Genomic DNA, 17,654 nt, shown 5'->3' with positions numbered 1-17,654 from the left:
TTCATTCATTCACAGCGCGTATATTTCCAACCAGGACAACGCGAACCACACCTCGATGAGGACTGCATGGGACGCGGACCGAGTTGAAAGGCCCTCGCGCGCGTCTCAGGCCCGTACCAAGTCCCCCGAGTCCACGGCGCTCGAAGTCTCCGGGCCCGAACCTTCAACTTCCGAGAATTCATACGAGAACATAGCCCGCCGACCGTGGAACGGACCACTTTCTCCTCAACGCTCGGATCTGTTCTTGAAACGAAAAGCCATAGGGTTTAATTTCCCGGGCGCCCAGCACCACCCTCTTCGTCCCTGGAGTCATGGATCTTGGAGAGAGGGAGCCGACGGTACGCGATGCGGCCTCCAACCGCTGGTACCGTTCGCCGTCCTCTTTCTACCTTCCACTTCCCTCCTTCCACCTTGTAACTCCTACTCCCGACTAGGTATTTCCACTTCTTTCAGGCGCAGCCTGCATTCGGTATACCTAAACGAACCGTCATGACCTGGCTGAAAGATATTTCTGGTGGGCTGGATGTGTGCGGCCCGTTCCGAGGCACACGCAGATGGTTTTTCCATTGAAATCACAGCCGGGCTCTTCAAGGTGCCGTTTGAGCAGATGCCGCCAAAATTACTCGCTGAGTCACAGCGAACTGCAGGTAAGTCGTGTCTCTGTTATACCTGCAGCAAGCCAGGTGCTATCGATCCCCGGAATCGTCCCCCAGTCGATAAGCTAGAGAATACTGGCCTCCACATCCAGAACTTTAAGCTCTTTTCCTTGGACCAACTGAACCAATTGCAAATTCCTGTGAATCAAGGAGAGCTATACTCGATTTCGACGTTGACCGAAATCTTCAAGTCCACTGATCACGAACACAAAAAAATAAATAACAGCCACATGCTTCCACAATGCCAATTGACAATGTATTCCACATGCAATTCTGACCAAAAACACGCCAACGCATTTCTTTCTATTCTCTTAAAATGGAAATGTATTAGTATGCTTTTGTTCAATTAAATGGCCAAAATAGAAAACGTATAACACAGTCGGTAAGGACTGACCATAGCATCCGTTTGGAAACTTGGCAACTGAGTCATCCATGGGTATTTCCACGCTAATTATTATGATACCGACAATCGCTAATGGATCAAGTGTTCACTTAACCGCGATGTGGGCAATGCCGAATTTAACGAAGAGGTGTCGATGCTTGTGGTATCGCAGCTCGTCGAGCCATCGACCAGTGCTTGAGACAGCGCAGGCGTTCCAAATTCAAAGTTGGCTTATCGTGAGCATGCGGCGATTGCTTTCGAATACACAACACTGAGTCAAGTTACTCTCGACTTTGGATCACAGACAGTGATATCTTCTACTCGTTACTCTTCTACAAGGAGTAGCTAGACAATTTCTGGTGGCGTTTGATCAACGAGTGTTTTTATAAATTCAGTGGAATGTCCATGTTCTCGTGTTGCATACGCCGGGTGAGTGGATATTTTCTAATTACTATGTTCAAACCCAGTATACATTCTTTGGTGTAAATTATTTGTCATTGTGAGTAGTTGACTTAATTTCCGGTAACCCTTTTATACTTTCGGTACAAAGTAATCGAGAGAGCAGCGATGATGACGCGAGTAAGACCAGCAACCATGATTAACATTATGTATTTAAAAAAAAACAATTACTCGTACAGCTGACCACATCGTGGTCACCGGAGAAACGTCACATAATACTTCAAGAAGTGGATGCAATTGTGAAATTCTTGTAATTTATCGTGTCAAAGTATTTTCCCTACTTTGAATCCGGAAATGAGTCAGATTACGGTCAATTCAAACGGAAGCTGTGCAACGAATTATCAGCAAGTCACAATATAAGGTAAAAGCAATTGTTGAGTGAAGTGATATAATGAAATAAATGCCCCTCTGGTTTATGCAAGGAATTTTGAAAGCTACAAAACACGGTTTTCGAAAGATTTATAGTCTCAGTCACTCCGTCATTCTTTGGATTATAGCCCTCTGCTGACTCGAATACGATAAAACAAAACGAGAGATCTTTTAGGATACAAATAGCGATATTTGACGTTCTAAGGCTTTCAACTGTTCCGGTAAAATATTCCTTTTATCGCACCAATAGCAAATTCAGTGTAAAAACTGTGGAAACTGTTCCATCATTATAAAGAGTATAACTTGCAAACAAGAGATCGAACTGTTTGCCTTGAGTGATACATTATTCTCAGAATAATGATGAAAAAAAATGTACAGAAAAATTTTACCCCAAGTATAAATGTATGGGTATCAGTTTTCTGAACTGGGATCAATTTGGTCACGATCCGAAAGTCAATGTTGACAGTAATATTCCACTTTCTTTGGAGAATGGTTGTATATTCATATCATGTTGTATATTTTACCAAAGTTATAAAGAACTCGTTCATTTGTAGCATGTGTCTAACCGATGGCGTTGTTGCAGTTTTCAACTGACCGTACTTTTTCACATTAAATAAAAGGTAAAAATGCATCGTGGCCTATTTCCGCACGTGACCTACTCCTAACGGCACCCCTGCCTACGATGTGGCAAAATGGGTGAACAACATGTACCTAATCGACCGAGACCGTCAGAGTGAACGGATAAATTTTCCGCTATTTAGGAAATTTCATGCCCTACACGAGCGTCAAAGGGGCGAGAACCGTGCCCTTGCTCTATAATCAGCATCTCTATTAATAGATACTATACGTTTGCGATCGCGATCACGTCAGTGAATGTAATACCACGAAGTAAGGAGATCAGCAGTTCCACGACCGCGTATAATTTCGATCTCCTTTGACCCATCACTTTTCCCGAATAACTTTTAACCTGCCGCAGTCAAACCGGGGCGGAAGTGACGCTGGCCAGATGCAGGAATCTGCCTCGCTCGAAGCACCGGACATCTCCTGGGAGAATACCCTCGGGGCTCCGAATGGTGTTCCCATCGACGAGGATACCAAGAAGATCCTCAAACCATGCCTGGACCTGCCACCACCTCCGCCAATCTCCTTGAACGAGCTGATCACTAAGAGTGAGAATTTTCCAATCACGATTCCGGTCAACACCGTGCGTGCCCGAGCCCTGAAGGAACGGGGCATCAGCCCTGACACACTCGAGGTTTGCACTGTTAGAAATCACCCTGAGATAGCGAATTGATCCTTTCCCGAACCTAGGTCAACGCCAACTCGACGTATCCGCTGATCCACGAGGCCATGATTCCGTTGATAGCCAACTGGCTCAAGTACAAACGAACCCACGGAAGCGTGTTGGAAAAGGCGTTGTATGAAGAAATGGGCTTAATTCAGTTGATCCAGCGTCTTCTGGAACAAAGAGCCGTTGTCTTCGTTGGTCCTCGCGACAAGTACCTGCTTATGGATAAAAACACCGGATCTGAGGGCTGGGAATACGTCGGTACGGAGGAGGAGAAAGAACCTTTGGTAAGTGGCGCTGTACTTACCACCTCACCGTTTCACACTATGTTAGCGATAACGTTAAGCTATAACTCTGCGTAACCAGGTGCTGTCCAAGTGTCTCTCCTACGACGAAATCAAATTGTCTGCGATGATGATGATGTCGTCGCACACTGAATTCATTAATGACGGGTCACGGGATAACAAAGGCATTGTTTCTAGTGACTCTGACTCGGTTCAGCCCCGAGGCGTAATCATCGGAGTTGTAGGATCGAGGTAAGAAAGCGCTACGTGAACCTGAACCATTCGCTCTGAAGTCCTTCTGATTTTTCATATGTGAAGTAGACTCATCAGCTGTTACCATGTAACGATCGCTTCTCAGGTTCCAGCGGGCAGGAGTTATGGAGTATCAAGATATCGTGGTGACACCGTTACAGAACAACATGGATAATGGGTAAGCTTAAGAAATTCGGATGTGGTAGGAAGACAGACAGACACATAAGATCTCTATCCAAATGCTATCAAATCTCTTTTTCCGGATCGATTGTGAGTGAAAATTAAAAAGGAAAAAGATGACCTGCAATTCCAGGATAAATCAAGCAATGTCGAATTGTAAAACTTAGATATGGCCCAGCTACCGACGGGACGACAGAAGAGAGACGAGGTCTTCGGGTCACGTGGGCTAGATTTTACGGTGAAGAATACCTGCCACTTTACGAGGAAGCGGTTAAGCGGTTGAAATCGAAAGATAACAAGAGGTACGTCGTCGTCCCGATATCGCGACAGTATATTTTTGACGTTGAGAACTACATGAAGAGGACGCTTCTCTCCGTGGAGATGATTTTACTGGAAGCAAACTCGAGGGCGGAGAAACAGAACACAACGGCCTTCTTGCACGTCGTTGGTTTCGGCCTTGGAGTATGGAAAACACTTCAGGATCAGGAAATATACTTTTTAAAAACATTCGAGATCGCAATAGGCAAGATGAAGAAGAAGCTCAAGTTCGTTTCTGATATAATGTTCGCCTACTTCAGACAGCAGAAATGCGGGGGTGCCGGAAACGGGGATTATTTAGGAGGTTCGTATGCTGCTATATACTCATGTGTGATGCATATAATCTACATTGAAACCTTTAATCTTTCATTCGTCATTAAATTTAAAAACTTTATGTCCACGATTAGTCTGCGGCGGCTTTTCTTTTTTCACTAAAATGATGGTTAGCAGATCCGATTTGCGATGCATGATGTAGTACATAGAACGATACCATCGTTTCAGATATCAAGATTCACTTCGCTCTGAGAGAACCACACAGCAGATTATTCCGAGCTACTGATGCGAACAAACTTCTAGTGGTCACTTATGCCTGGGATGGAAACTCTTTGCCAGGTAAAAATAGCTTACGTATGTAATACCACGCCAAAGTCACTGCAGTCGAGGTATCCGATCACGTTCACTTCTATTTCATTCCGTCAACGCATGACTAGTCCATAATGAAGAATAAACGATGCGCCTAATGTGATAGGTCACGACATGTAATTTATTACTTTGTTATAATACACATTACTCTAAACACAGGTAATGAATTTTGGTTTGGGTCTTTGGCAACCAGTGGAGATCCAGCCGCTGCTTGCAGCAGCCAAATAGCAGAGCTTCACAATGCCCGGGTAAATACTCACGCCTCAGCAACAAGTCTCCACATTGCATCGCCGGAACACGGTATCCTTCATATAGCTGACTACGCAAGACTCCATCTTGCTTAGGTAGATAAAACAGTCTATTTTGAATATACATGTATATTATATATTCGTTTAGTATCTATAAATTAGTTTATCCTCTGAACGCTCAGGACAGGATCGGTGGCCCATCATTGGCCATCAGTGAGCAAAAAGAGCCCAGATCACCGCGTGCCCAGAGAAGCTACAGCGCGGAAATCGATTTTCTGCAAAAGACGCAGGCAGTGAGGCGTACCGAGGATCGCCGGTACACAGACTTCGGAGAGGCTGGGCGCTGGATGCCATCCTCAAAGCAGGTCTCAAAGACAAAGAGGCTTCCCTTCCCGACCCAAGACTCGATAGAAGAAGAAGAAGACGCAATTCAAGCGGACAAAGCGACATGGGAGAGCGATCAAAGTGAGCTCAGGGACCAGGAAGAAAGATCGCATGGTAAACAAATTAGCCCGAGAACTAAGATGTCCGAAGCTTTCAGCGCTGGAGAGCACGATACTATGGTGCCGATGAAAAACACAAAGAGTCACGCCACCAGAAGCCATAGCGCTGGGGCGACTTGCTCCAGAAGCAGAGATCACTCAAGCTTTGGCTCGCCCCCTTCCAGGCCATGCAGGGAACGCAGATACACCGACACCACCCTGGATCCGCCAGGGTGGGATTCTCCGACGATCGGCTTCGTTTGTGACGACGTCTTTCAGGCTAACCAGCACTCGGAAGATGCAAAATCTGCATCCTTGGGATCAACACCGACTGGCACAGTACGTCGGGGCATCACGGAGCAGCGAGACTACAAAAGGAGCCCGTCCTCCGAGCCAGCGAGGTGTACCACTGGGGTAAATCAGCGAATCCGTGATCTCTACGACTTCAAAGTCGAGACCGAGTGGCCCAGGAAGGCGAGACACCCACCCCGAAAGAACTTTTGGATCAGCAAGAGCAGAAGTGACGAAAAGGAGCACCACGAATCGTCGGCGTCCAAAGAACGGAACGCAGACGTATTGCAAAAACGGGCCTTCGAAGATCTGGACGAAGACGAGCGCGAGGAACGGCTCAGAATATTCCACGAAAAGCTGAGGTTCAGTGAGGATCTTGGACAGCCGATCGACCAGCGGGAGCGGAGGCTTCACTCTGCTGATGACTTTGGCAACGAGAGAGCATGCAGACAGATTTGGAGTGCTAAGCGAACTTCCAGGGGTTCGAGAGAGTCCTGGATCAGCTACACCGAGATCAGCCAAGCCAGGCAGGAGTCCCGAGTAAGCGACGCGAGCTACGTAAGCATCGAGGTGTTCGAGAGAAGCGTTGAGGCCTCGACGAGAAAAGCCTTCAGCCAAGGCGATGAACCGACTCCTTCGTCGTCAACGCCGCCAACACCGCCGTCGACTCCAATGTCGAAAAACTCGACGGGAAAACGAAATCCGCACCCGAAACCCGAAAGACAGGGTTCCAAGTTCAAGATCTATCTGGTATAGGGAATTAGAGTCAGATGTTATGGAACGTCTTTTTAACGAATTACCGGAGTACTGTTTACCGAGCCTTTGTTGTAAGGCTATAAGTTACAGTTGGAACCACATTTGCGGCATAAGACGTAAACACTTAATTCCATGGATTTACCTACTCTCTAGCTATATCAGACAAATCGATAACGCCGATAAAAACCTCGAGATAACGCATCCTCACTATCAGATCGAGTCACCTACTCTAACAGTGTGTGTAAAATAAATCTGACTAGGCGTATTCACAATGGCTCAAAAACCTATAGATACGGAATTGGATAATTGGGATACCGTATTTTTATTAATAATGTAGCACAGCAATGGACACACAAAACTTATTCGTGTATATCCACACACTTAAGTTGATAATTTAAACTTCATATATTTTCTACTGATTATCTCCCACACGTGCAAATTTCGTCGTTGCTCTCTAAAAATCTGCGAAGAAGAGATGTTTTGTGTATTTACTAACGGGAATTCAGTGACCCTTTCAATCGAGAAACATATACGTCGTAGAAATAAAGAAGAGATCTATGGTCGTAACTTTATAGTTGTTCAAAAGTTGTACCCTGCATTCCTTCAGAGGTGATGTAAGTGAATATCGATGAACACTGTATCTTCAGATCGCATGTCTATAATCGAATCATGGTGTTGGAACTTTGTATAAATCTATACATAATTATGTATTAAAAAAGGAATCAAGATCATTAGCGTTTCGCTTTATCTTCTTGTTTTTCTTGCACTCAATGATGTATGTGATAGTTTTATCATCGCAGAAGTACTATTTTTACTCATACCGTAATAGACTTCATGCGAAAAAAATATTCAATCTGATAACCGTCTTCTTTCATTTAATCAATATCTTAGCCTATCTCTACGATACCTCCTTGACTAATATCTTGCAATCTCTCCCAGTGCAGTGCAGGCATTGTAAACCAATTCATGAATAGTGTTGTATTATGCATTCGATACAAAACCGGAAAAAAAATTCTCAAGTATTTCGAGGAATATCTAACATCGATTATCTCCCATGTGTGGAGCAATGCTGGACTATACTATCTGCTTTAGTTGATCTCACATACTTTTCATCCGAATGACGTCACAGCGAACATCAGTGACTCACTGTGATTAACCCACAGTTAAACCCAGCTGATCGTTCGCGGGCAAACAGGCCAAGACCGGCACCGACTTGTGCTGGCGTGCAAAATGCGAATGCCGTAGCGAGAGCAATCGAACGTCACCGAATGGATATAAAAGTACCGCGCACCGAGCATTCGGCGCAAAACCGTGTAGTTCAGTCGTGTTAAAGTAGCCGTACAGCTCGGTTCAGCTTCAGTTAGTGAACCGCTCTCATACCTGTCGCATACTAAGCCGGGATTTACCGACTGTTGGAATTACTGAGGCATCGATAAGCAACTCGTTTTCACTCTCGTCAGTACCTAAAAAAAAAGCTGTAAGCATGCCTCCGAAGTTGCACAAGCGGGCTTCTACATCGCAAAATACACCGACGGCAAAGGTATGTAATTAGATGGTGTAATATGGAAAACTGACGCTAAGGAAAATTTGAACTGAACACACGTAGAGTTGAAAAAATGTTTATCGCAAAGCGCAAAAGTAATCAGAAGAAAGCACCTCCGAATGTCTCATGGCCTAGTCGGCTTAGCGAGCTCGATGGAAGCCGTCTGAACGAGGTGACTAGACAACTGCTTACGGGGTGTTTGGAAACCACGAGACCTCCGCCGGTCAACTTACCGATACTCATTAAAAACAGCAACTCTTTTCCGCTAAAGTTCCCCATCAACACTGTGCGCAATTCAGAACTTCAGAAGCGAATCCCGAAAGCGACTCTTGAGGTATAGGTCCACCGATGCTCTTATGATAACAAAAAACGGATAGAGTATCTTAAATGAGTTTTCTTCTTACCATCAGCGTCACGCCAACTCGGTCTATCCCTTAATTCATGAAGACATGCTGCCACTTATTGCCGACTGGTTGAAACATAAGCGGGAAAAAGGAAGCGCAGTCGAAAAAAAACTCTACGAAAATGTGGGACTGATTGAGCTGGTACAACGACTCCTCGAGCGCAGAGCAGTCTGCTTCATGAGTCGGAAGGACAAGTTCAAGACCCTCGAGGTGGAGCTGGGATTCGGCGGGTGGGAGCAAATCGGTACAGACAAGGAATTACTCCCTTTGGTAAGCCTCAGTAAGAAATGCATCTGTGAAAGTCACAGACTGTTTCTAATGTGATTCACTTGGACTGGTAAGAATATTCAGGTCGTTGGATTAATGGTTTGTTACGTGAAAACGACGATGCTTTTTTACCTGTACCAACAAAATGATTTCAGGTATTAGAAAAATACCTCTCCTATGATGAGGTCAAGTTGTCAGCAATGCTAACGATGTCATCGCATACGGAGTTCATCAATGATGGATCGCGAAATAACAAGGGAATCTTGGCAAATGATCCCGGTGAAGTTGAGCCAAGGGGCGTTATTGTAGGCGTAGTGGGTTCAAGGTGAATTATCCAAAATCTGGGCCCTCATCGACGGAAATGCACTCAGACTAACGTTTCATTGGCTTCCAGGTTCCAAAGACCCGGTTTCATGGAGTACCAAGATATTGCAGTTGCGCCAGATCAAAACACTGTTGAAAACGGGTCAGTTCCAGTTTTCAACATTGTGTTTAAGTAGTTTCGATTATTTTTTTCAATTAATTGTTAAACACGTAGATACGGCGCCACTCCTCCGTCACAAAGCAAGGACTCCGCTGATCTTCAGGATCTACGCCGAGTCTGGGCTCAATTTTACGGAGAGTCCCATTTGCCTCTTTATGAAGAGGTTGCTGAGCGGCTTCAAAGGACACGAACGGACCCGAAGTATGTCTCTGTCGGACGGAAGTACATTTTCGACGCGGAAAATTACCTCAAACGGACAATTATCACCGCCGAAATTATTCTGCTAGAGGCAAACGCACGTGCCAGTGAACTTGAAACTACTGCCTACATTCACGTCGTTGGATTCGGTCTAGGTAATATTTGAAAGTGGCGTTATTTTGAAATATGAACTACGTACGCAATGGCCATTAAACATGGATTCACAGGCGTCTGGAAGGCCTTACCCGAGCAAGAAGTTTACTTTATGAAGGCTTTCGAAATTGCAATGAAGAGATTGATGAAAAAGATTCCTCTTGTCAGCGACGTGATGTTTGCCTACTTGAAGAACGAAACTGACTGCGGTGGAGTGGAAAACGGCGGCGACTTTGGTCGTAAGTTCGTCTCAGTAATCCTACTGGTCATCTTATTGCCATGAGCGTCATTATTATTGTCATATTCATCATTAATCTATAACTGACAGACATAAAGATCCACTTTGGGAAGCGAGAACCACACACAGTTATCAACGAGGAGAAACTAATCGTTGTAACCTACGCCTGGGATGGAAACGCTTTGCCAGGTACGTTGATCATTCGGGAGCAGCATGGTCAAAGAATTATATGGTGGTGAAAAAATTTGATTCTTTACAGGGAACGAATTCTGGATGGGAAAGTTAGCCACAAGTGGAGATCCCGCCGCCGCGTGTAGCACCCAAATCGCAGAACTCCACAACGTCAGTATTAATCCGGTCGCTTCTGCGGCTAATCTTCATATTGCTTCGATGGAATTTGGAATCCAACATGTCGCTGATTACGCTAAACTGAGACTGGCTAATGCCAGTGAGTAACCAATGCGATTCAACATGAGCACAGTTACGATAAGGACCGATATGATAGAGAATGATAAAAGATTGGCAGAGTAACTGTTTTGCATAAATTAAAATTGAATCATTATAGAAATACCGATGAACTTCAAATTTGTTCCTAACTGTTGCCGAGACAGCACGCATATATCCAAAAGACATTGTCTTTTACAGATTTTTTGGATCAGCGCAGTTGGCTTTTATTTTGTACTTACATGGAATCGTTACAGCTTTTTAAAGATAAGTAAAAAATACAATTGTACAATGGGACACAACTGTGTCAGATAGGATATTTTGTACCACCAAACACCATCATCCAGCAATTCACGCTTCGTGGAAATGAAGTTGTGATCAAGTTTTACTGAAACTTTAATGATAGGTACAGAACTAGTAGGTCACTGTGCGTTCTGCAGTGTCGTCAACTGTTATTATACCGACATTTACTCACTTGTTTCCAGCTTCCGTTCATCAACGTCATTTTGTTGCATTTACAAACTATCTAAGGTACTCACAGTTACCGACGAGCACTCACAAACTTATAGAAATACCGACTGCCGATACTTCTGCTAACTATTCTCCCAACCATCTGGTACCAAAATTTTGCACAATAACTTAAGATGATTTTAGGAAAGAATGGGAAATATGGGTATTCCGAGGAATACTCTGTAGTGTTTCGTGAAAAGTAAGATCACGTTCACCGGAATAATTATGATCGTCCGAATTATCCTGTGAGTAGGACCAAATTACTCTCAGTAAAATTAACCAAATCTCATATATGTACCGTAATCATTCAGCGGGAAGTATACACATTTATTTAGGTACATAAACTTTATAAAAAAATTGAACGTGGAAAGTTGATTTTAACAACTTTATCATATTATAGTTACATTTAAATAATTGTTTGTTCCTGTATTTCTGTTCTTTGAGTTATATTTCTACACGAAATTTTCCAACCAATCTATTTTACACATCTTTCGCGAAATAGAATAACGTAAGTATACATCTATATGTATATATTTATAATATTTATAATATTTATAAAATTCTCCTCATCTCCGTAGGATGCCACAATCAGCTTTTTAATTTCTTATTTTCATTTTGGCGACAAAAAATTCAAAGAATATTCGACAGGGAGCTCTAGAAGGCCTAACTTTTCAGCGTCAGTCACACGTACGAACAGGAACAGCTTATAAATACGCACGTAACTTTTACTAACAAATATCATCTGAAACTTAATGCAAAAAAAATATTTCTTTTCTGCTTCCATCTTCACATAAGCCTTCCGATATTCCGTTCTGAATATTCCAGCGATTTTCCATTGCAAAGATCCTTCTATACATACACACAAGAGTAGTTTTTCAACCGTCATGGAAATCCACTTTTCTTGTCTTCACCTTCTACTTCCTGTTTACTCTCTTAAACTCTGAGGTCCTAAACACAGCCGTGCCATCTTTGGTCAAACTGATCCGTGCCCTCTTCCTGGCGTTCGTTGTAACAGGGGAAAGTCCTTTGCTCTGGACGCCCTGATCCTCCTCAGCAGCTTCCACCTTGAGCCGTTTGTGTGACACAGAACTCACTGCGCCTCCAGGACCGCTTCCGCTTCCGGTTCCAGTTCCAACCACGCCACCAGACCCGTTGCTCAAGATGGCTGGGCCGTTGGTGGCAGGGGATTTCCCGTAGCCGATATGCCTGGCGCCATTCACAATGCCAGATGTCAAGCCGTTCGCTGTTCCGTTAGCGGAATTATAGTGGTTCCCCGGTCTTTCTCTCGGGACGTTACTCCCAGCAACGTTTCCCGCGTTTCCAGCACCCATCGGGGCGATCATTAGGAGATCGTTTCCGTTTCTGTGACAAGTTAGAAATGAGTGTGCCGTATGTCGCTGAGCAGCATAGCCCGGCTTGTATCCGCCGTCAGGTGTCAAGTTGCTGGTGATTTTTTCTTGTTTGAAGAACCCTGGACTTCCGGGTTTCGTCTGATGTGATCCAAAGTATATAGGCTCGCTCTTCACCCGTAACTCGGGAACAGTCGAATTGCAACTTGACTGCAATCCGTTCCGATCTTGGCCCTGTTGCCAGTCAAGCACGTTGCTCAGAAGTCTTATGTACCTGAGAAAGAAAAGACAAATATGCGGGAAGCAGAAGTCAGTTTAGATTCTTCCAGCCTGACCAGTCACAGCAATTGTTCTTTACTGCTATACCGAAGTTTCAATGTCGCTCAAAATCGCGTGAATCGGTTGAAATCTCGGCTAACGATTTGAAACTAATTGTAAAATATTTGACCCGGAATTTTCATCATGAAATTCGACGCTACATAAAAATTTGACGACTGCAGGTGTTTTGAGAAAATAAAGACAGAGAAGAATAAAAAAAAGTTTCCTTCAACGTATAAAAACGAACTGCGAACCATCTAATTTGTCTGGTTACCTGATTGCCATTCGCAGAATCTCATTTTTCGAAAGTTTCTTATCCGGTGGATGCGTGGGTACCAGTTTCCTCAGTTCTGCGAACGCTCCGCTAACATTCTGCTGCCTCCAGCGCTCGCGGCTGTTGGTGAAGAGCTTTCGAACACCCAGACCCCCAGTCCGAGGAACCGGGGAACCCAGGCGACTCCCTCCAGATCCAGAAATCCCGTCGAGCTTCGGAGCAATAGAACAACGAATAGGTATAATAGAAGTACGGGCGAAATTTTTTCTCCATCGTTAATTTGAGATTTTTACAAGGTACACCCATGTTTCCACCACCTTCTGCGACCGCGCCTGAAAGTCTGACAGTTTAAAAATTTAAAGAAGCTTACCGAGCTGGTAGCCCGACGTCGTTTGCCGTGCTCATCCTCGTCGTCGGTGTCGTGAGAGTAAAATTCATCCGAGAAGGTCGCTTCCTCCTCGGTGTCCCGAGGCGTCCCGGGAGAATCTCCGATATCGCCGATCTCGCCGTCGGCAGAGATCAGCGAATCCGCCGGTGAACCGTTTTCCGTATCCGGTGCCGATCCGTTGCTGTTTCCGTAAGTTAGCATCGGCTGAAACAACGACAGTTCTCCGATAAACGTACAGCGTATCGTACGTGGGTCGAAACGAGATTATTGATCATTCCCCGAACCCTTTGAAAATACTTTATCGGAGAGTCGGGATAATTAGTATGAAATGGTAACAGAAATCGTTCGATATCAATTTCGTTCAGCTTCTTGTTTCCGCTTAAGACCTTTGATACGAATATAAAATTGCAGTGTTCAAAAATAATTTGAAACCACATTAATTCCTGCACGATATGCTTTCGTCCCTAATTCTCAACTATTCCCGCACAACAGTGTTCTTTGTTATCACTCAAGGCGTGATCTCAATGCTTTATTAAAATTCTCTATTCATATTTTATCAGACAGAACATTTACTACCGACAAAAAATCATCTGCTAAAATTTATGCTTGTTAATTTTTTCCTCCAGCGATATGGCGGCACAATTCGCCCACTGAATCATCAACGATTTCCGATACAACAAAACGATACAAATTATACACGCAAGTACTCTGAAAAGATGCGTTTCTGAACAAATCGTAACATTTTATCACTTCTCGTTACAACTTTCCCTACATAAGCACACAGCTATCCTTTAAAATTTCACTAAAACCATAGTGATGAGAGCAATTGCATCAATACAGCCAGATCATCATGTACAGTAGTTTTTTATCTCTGATCTCCAATTGCTAAACCGATTCTTACAGTAGCAAATTCACTCAAAATCTATTACGTAATGACTTGACGTAGCTAGGTGTTAAACGCTTTTTTATCAAGGCTCCCCGTCAGACATTCGCACGACGAGCAGTTGCATTTTTGATCACATATTTACATAACACACAGTAAATCCAACACACAAATTCAACGCACTGTGTCTTCTACAGAAAACATTTCAACACGTACGTAACTCAACACAATACCCCTTCTACACAACACGCATTCAACGCAATCATCAAATCGTCGAAAGTAAGAACTATCTGCATTCGAGCATTCATCTACTTACTTCATTTACTCAAGTATTTGTTTTATACTGAAATTAATTAATGAAGTGAAATGATTAGTGAAGTTTTCAAATGTTAACATAAACATATGTTATTCGGATGTGATACCGCGTTTTCATCGCTTGTCAACGACAGTATGTCAAAGTATTTAGAATCTAGACAGTAGTCGATCCAACTTCTCGTGGCAGTAGACGAAGACCAGAAATTTCTCTTCGGCCAGCGTCGTAGTCAATCAAAAAAGAAACGTATCACTAACTGCGGTACCAAACTCGCGGTAAGTTTCCGAATAATCTCAGTAACGTTGCCAGTCCTTACCATAATCTCTTTCTGTTCGATCCCCGGTGATGCGAGAACGATAAGCCTCTATACCCGTACAAAAAGTTGGTGCACCGTCGAAGTGAGATTAACGTGATAACAGCTTACTAAATTCACCTTTAAACGAGAACAATCCAAAAATAATGTTTGCACACCGCACGAGAGGAACCGATGAAATAACTTTGCCACTCTGCATCCGACCGCTGATGCGGAAGAAGACGCTGACTTGTACCTCCGTCCGACATCTGCGGAAGCAGTCGTCAACTCCGAGTTGTATAGCTGCCGCAATTTGACTGACGCTATGGCGCGAGTGCACCCTGACACAGATGAAAAATTAGCAAGCCGGGGCGGGTGTTGGCGACTCCCTATGTGATCCCGTGGGTGGAGCCGCGCCTGATCCTTGCGCCGTGGTCGCTTGGTGGTCCAGCGCCATTCGTCCCGCCGGAATCACCATCCGGTACTCTGGTGGCTAGACGCTTTTCTGGTCTCTCCTCGGCCCGATAAGGCCTCGTGGATGATAAAACGGCGAATTTCAACGGAACAGGACCACGAAATAATTTTCGACGCGTGTCCATTCGTCAGGAACCCGAAAACGGTAGGATTTTTGGAGTGGTCGTTGTGTACTTGGTGAAAAAATTGAGTTTTTTCGAAAAAAGTAGTCTTGAAATTTTACGTGTTCGTCAAAGAATTTGCCAGTAGTACTTTTAGACGAAGGCGATTTTCCTTACATCACCAATGGCGGTGTTATCGTACAAGAATCAGATGCGTGGTCACTTTCAGCCGACTGTATCACCCTTACGAAAAAGGCTTCTGAACCAATTTAAAGCGATGATTCGACAAGCACGCAAAAAAGTTTCTTGTCAAATCGTGGTTAATCATTCGTTAAATATTCGACCAGTAAAAGGTTGAAAACCAATTGCAACATCGCGATGGTATGGATTTTGCACAGCTTTGTGGCAGAAAGTAGTGCGGACAACAACATCTGCATGCATCCCTACGACATTCATTATCTCACGATAGCGATGTGCTCGAGACATGACGAATGAGTGTCTTCCATTGTTGGTTTTATAAAACTCGTTCATCTGGGGCTAAAGACAAGATTTCACCTTCCTTTTGGTGGTGGTGGTCTAGGAGCGTTGTTGCAAATAATGATGTCGAGCTCGTTTATTCTGAGCATGGTATAAAACAGAATATTTTAGACTGTAGGCAGTGCAGTAATTATTGTTCGTACATCAATTAACATTCTTCGTCTATTTTTTTACTTCGCGCTGTTCGTAGCGTTTCATCACCATCGATGCTAATGTTTCTCGTCCTGTTATACGCACTGCGTTGTATGTAATCATACGAGGAAGTTGTCGTACGTAACAACTTGATATCATTCCGCAGATAAATAACATTCCCCAGACAAGTTGATAAGTATCTATAAATACGTACAAAGATTATTGTCAACGAATCATGTCAACGGATGACATGAATAGAAACGGAAAAACAATCTCTTTGAATCCAATGAAATAATACGATATTATATTATTATTTCATTGCTTTTCATTGTTAGAGCAGAAACTGCTTTTTACATTATCCAAAAATTTAGCCATTTTTTTTTACGTACGATCGAATTCTCATCAGTGGGTAAATGAATAAAAAAAATTCTGCCATATACCCTAGCAAAATCACTGCATCTCTTTTTATTCCGGAATATTATTTCACCGTCTTTCCCAGCCAATGAAAGTCAAATTAGCTCGCTAAGGGTCTGGCAACCGCGGAGTTGGTGGGAGACGACGGTTGATTTAACGGAGACAAAAAGAAGGGAACAAGGCAGCCCTTTCAGGCGGGGGGCGGCTTATTGGCGACCCCCTGCAGTCAAGTGGCATCGGGATAGCTTGTATGCGGAGAGACATACCAGGCACGTGTGTATTGTGACAGTTTCGAGGGTCGGTGGGGTACGTACGGTTTTTCCTAGGGATCATCCCGATGAAATTATCACGATCGGGCTCATTGGAGCGTCATTACGCCGTGATCTATACCCGCCAATCTGCGTGGGAGCCTCGACGCGTTAGATACAATTTTTACTGTATCGACGATTGTAATAATTGCTGGATTTCTCATGGTTTTTCATTTTCTTTATTCTCCTCTTCACTCCGCTCAATTTTCTTGCAGAAAATATTATCCTTGGATTTATGAGACGTGCGTGAATATCACAGCGAAATTCTCGCTGCATAAAAAAATGTACCTACAGGCCATGATCTTTGTTACTTGAAAGACAGTCGACAATGAAAGCAAACGCACTGACCGTAAAATCGAAACATGTTCTTAACTCTTGGGGGCTGACGAGACTGACTGATGGGCGTGGTTCAAAACGATTTCAAACTTTACAGTCCACTGCAGTTGTTGCTTCTCAACGAGATAAACAGATTAGAGAGTGGCAACCCCTCTGGGAATTATTTCCTGTTTCTAAAGACAACAAGATACAGATAACTACTGACAGTTCCAACGACGAATATACTTATGTCTTCTGTCAAAGTGAATAATGTACAGAATTCGATGGGTCATCAACAGCTGTGAGTAATTATACATATATAGCCTTATTAGTGTAATCTTTGGAAGGAAGTCAGATAACGTGGTAAGTAAGAGAAAATACTGGTGTCAAGCATTCGATTGCCATTGAATAGGTTTTATTGTCTTGGATTCTACGTTATTCTTTTAAGATCATGCAGACAAATACTGAATAACGATAATCATGTAGAGTACAGTGGCGTTCAGGATCTGAAAATCACATTTCATAAAAAAATGTTGCACATTAATTATTGCTCAGTACTTCGGTGAATCTCTAAAACGTCTTACCGAGTAGAGGTTTGGATAATCCATGGAAAATACATTGCTTGCCATGAAAGAAATTCTGCTGCCGTTTATTTCATCGAGGAACTCCAGGAGCTTAAATAATAAAATACTAGCAGTAACCTGCATG

At 43.6% G+C, this 17,654-nt stretch overlaps 4 protein-coding genes across 5 annotated transcripts; 3 read left to right on the top strand and 1 right to left on the bottom strand.

Moving 5' to 3' along the window:
* Positions 1-1,322: 1,322 nt before the first annotated feature.
* Positions 1,323-5,395, top strand: LOC124414772. 2 transcript variants are annotated; one of them, XM_046895841.1, is made up of 9 exons: positions 1,323-1,467; positions 2,843-3,121; positions 3,178-3,441; positions 3,521-3,690; positions 3,797-3,868; positions 4,038-4,492; positions 4,690-4,800; positions 4,990-5,174; positions 5,261-5,395. In XM_046895841.1, the coding sequence occupies exons 1-8, from the start codon at positions 1,438-1,440 to the stop codon at positions 5,172-5,174; spliced, it is 1,566 nt and encodes a 521-aa protein (XP_046751797.1). In that variant the 5' UTR covers positions 1,323-1,437; the 3' UTR covers positions 5,261-5,395. The 2 variants fall into 2 exon arrangements, with proteins under 2 accessions (XP_046751797.1, XP_046751805.1); XM_046895849.1 differs by having other exon boundaries at positions 1,342-1,397.
* Positions 5,204-6,663, top strand: LOC124416328. Its single transcript, XM_046897261.1, has one exon. The coding sequence runs from the start codon at positions 5,204-5,206 to the stop codon at positions 6,605-6,607; it is 1,404 nt and encodes a 467-aa protein (XP_046753217.1). The 3' UTR covers positions 6,608-6,663.
* A 1,338-nt stretch (positions 6,664-8,001) lies between these two features.
* LOC124414761 lies at positions 8,002-10,399 on the top strand. The gene is made up of 9 exons (XM_046895831.1): positions 8,002-8,147; positions 8,239-8,484; positions 8,561-8,824; positions 8,977-9,146; positions 9,216-9,287; positions 9,360-9,658; positions 9,731-9,895; positions 9,985-10,083; positions 10,154-10,399. The coding sequence occupies exons 1-9, from the start codon at positions 8,091-8,093 to the stop codon at positions 10,348-10,350; spliced, it is 1,569 nt and encodes a 522-aa protein (XP_046751787.1). The 5' UTR covers positions 8,002-8,090; the 3' UTR covers positions 10,351-10,399.
* Positions 10,400-11,630: 1,231 nt separating this feature from the next.
* LOC124414939 lies at positions 11,631-14,962 on the bottom strand. The gene is made up of 4 exons (XM_046896134.1): positions 14,690-14,962; positions 13,160-13,381; positions 12,790-13,001; positions 11,631-12,471 (listed from the first exon to the last, which is right to left on the bottom strand). Exons 1-4 carry the CDS (start codon positions 14,690-14,692, stop codon positions 11,763-11,765), a joined length of 1,146 nt encoding a protein of 381 aa, XP_046752090.1. The 5' UTR covers positions 14,693-14,962; the 3' UTR covers positions 11,631-11,762.
* Between the last annotated feature and the right edge of the window lie 2,692 nt (positions 14,963-17,654).

The sequence above is a fragment of the Diprion similis genome, chromosome 2 (genome assembly GCF_021155765.1).
Source record: "Diprion similis isolate iyDipSimi1 chromosome 2, iyDipSimi1.1, whole genome shotgun sequence".
NCBI classification, from domain to species: domain Eukaryota; kingdom Metazoa; phylum Arthropoda; class Insecta; order Hymenoptera; family Diprionidae; genus Diprion; species Diprion similis.
The sequence above is the reverse complement of the archived record's forward strand: the minus strand, read 5'-3'. Positions and strand labels throughout refer to the sequence as shown.

Coding starts and splice junctions, on each gene's coding strand:
- LOC124414772 (XM_046895841.1), top strand. CDS start 1,438: ATGTCCATGTTCTCGTGTTGCATACGCCGG. Junction 3,442..3,520: donor AGGAGGAGAAAGAACCTTTG/GTAAGTGGCGCT, acceptor CTGCGTAACCAG/GTGCTGTCCAAGTGTCTCTC. Junction 3,691..3,796: donor ATCGGAGTTGTAGGATCGAG/GTAAGAAAGCGC, acceptor ATCGCTTCTCAG/GTTCCAGCGGGCAGGAGTTA.
- LOC124416328 (XM_046897261.1), top strand. CDS start 5,204: ATGTATATTATATATTCGTTTAGTATCTATAAATTAGTTTATCCTCTG.
- LOC124414761 (XM_046895831.1), top strand. CDS start 8,091: ATGCCTCCGAAGTTGCACAAGCGGGCTTCTACATCGCAAAATACACCG. Junction 9,288..9,359: donor CAAAACACTGTTGAAAACGG/GTCAGTTCCAGT, acceptor TTAAACACGTAG/ATACGGCGCCACTCCTCCGT. Junction 10,084..10,153: donor GGATGGAAACGCTTTGCCAG/GTACGTTGATCA, acceptor GATTCTTTACAG/GGAACGAATTCTGGATGGGA.
- LOC124414939 (XM_046896134.1), bottom strand. Junction 13,002..13,159: donor GACGTCGGGCTACCAGCTCG/GTAAGCTTCTTT, acceptor ATTGCTCCGAAG/CTCGACGGGATTTCTGGATC. Junction 12,472..12,789: donor ATTCTGCGAATGGCAATCAG/GTAACCAGACAA, acceptor TTTCTTTCTCAG/GTACATAAGACTTCTGAGCA.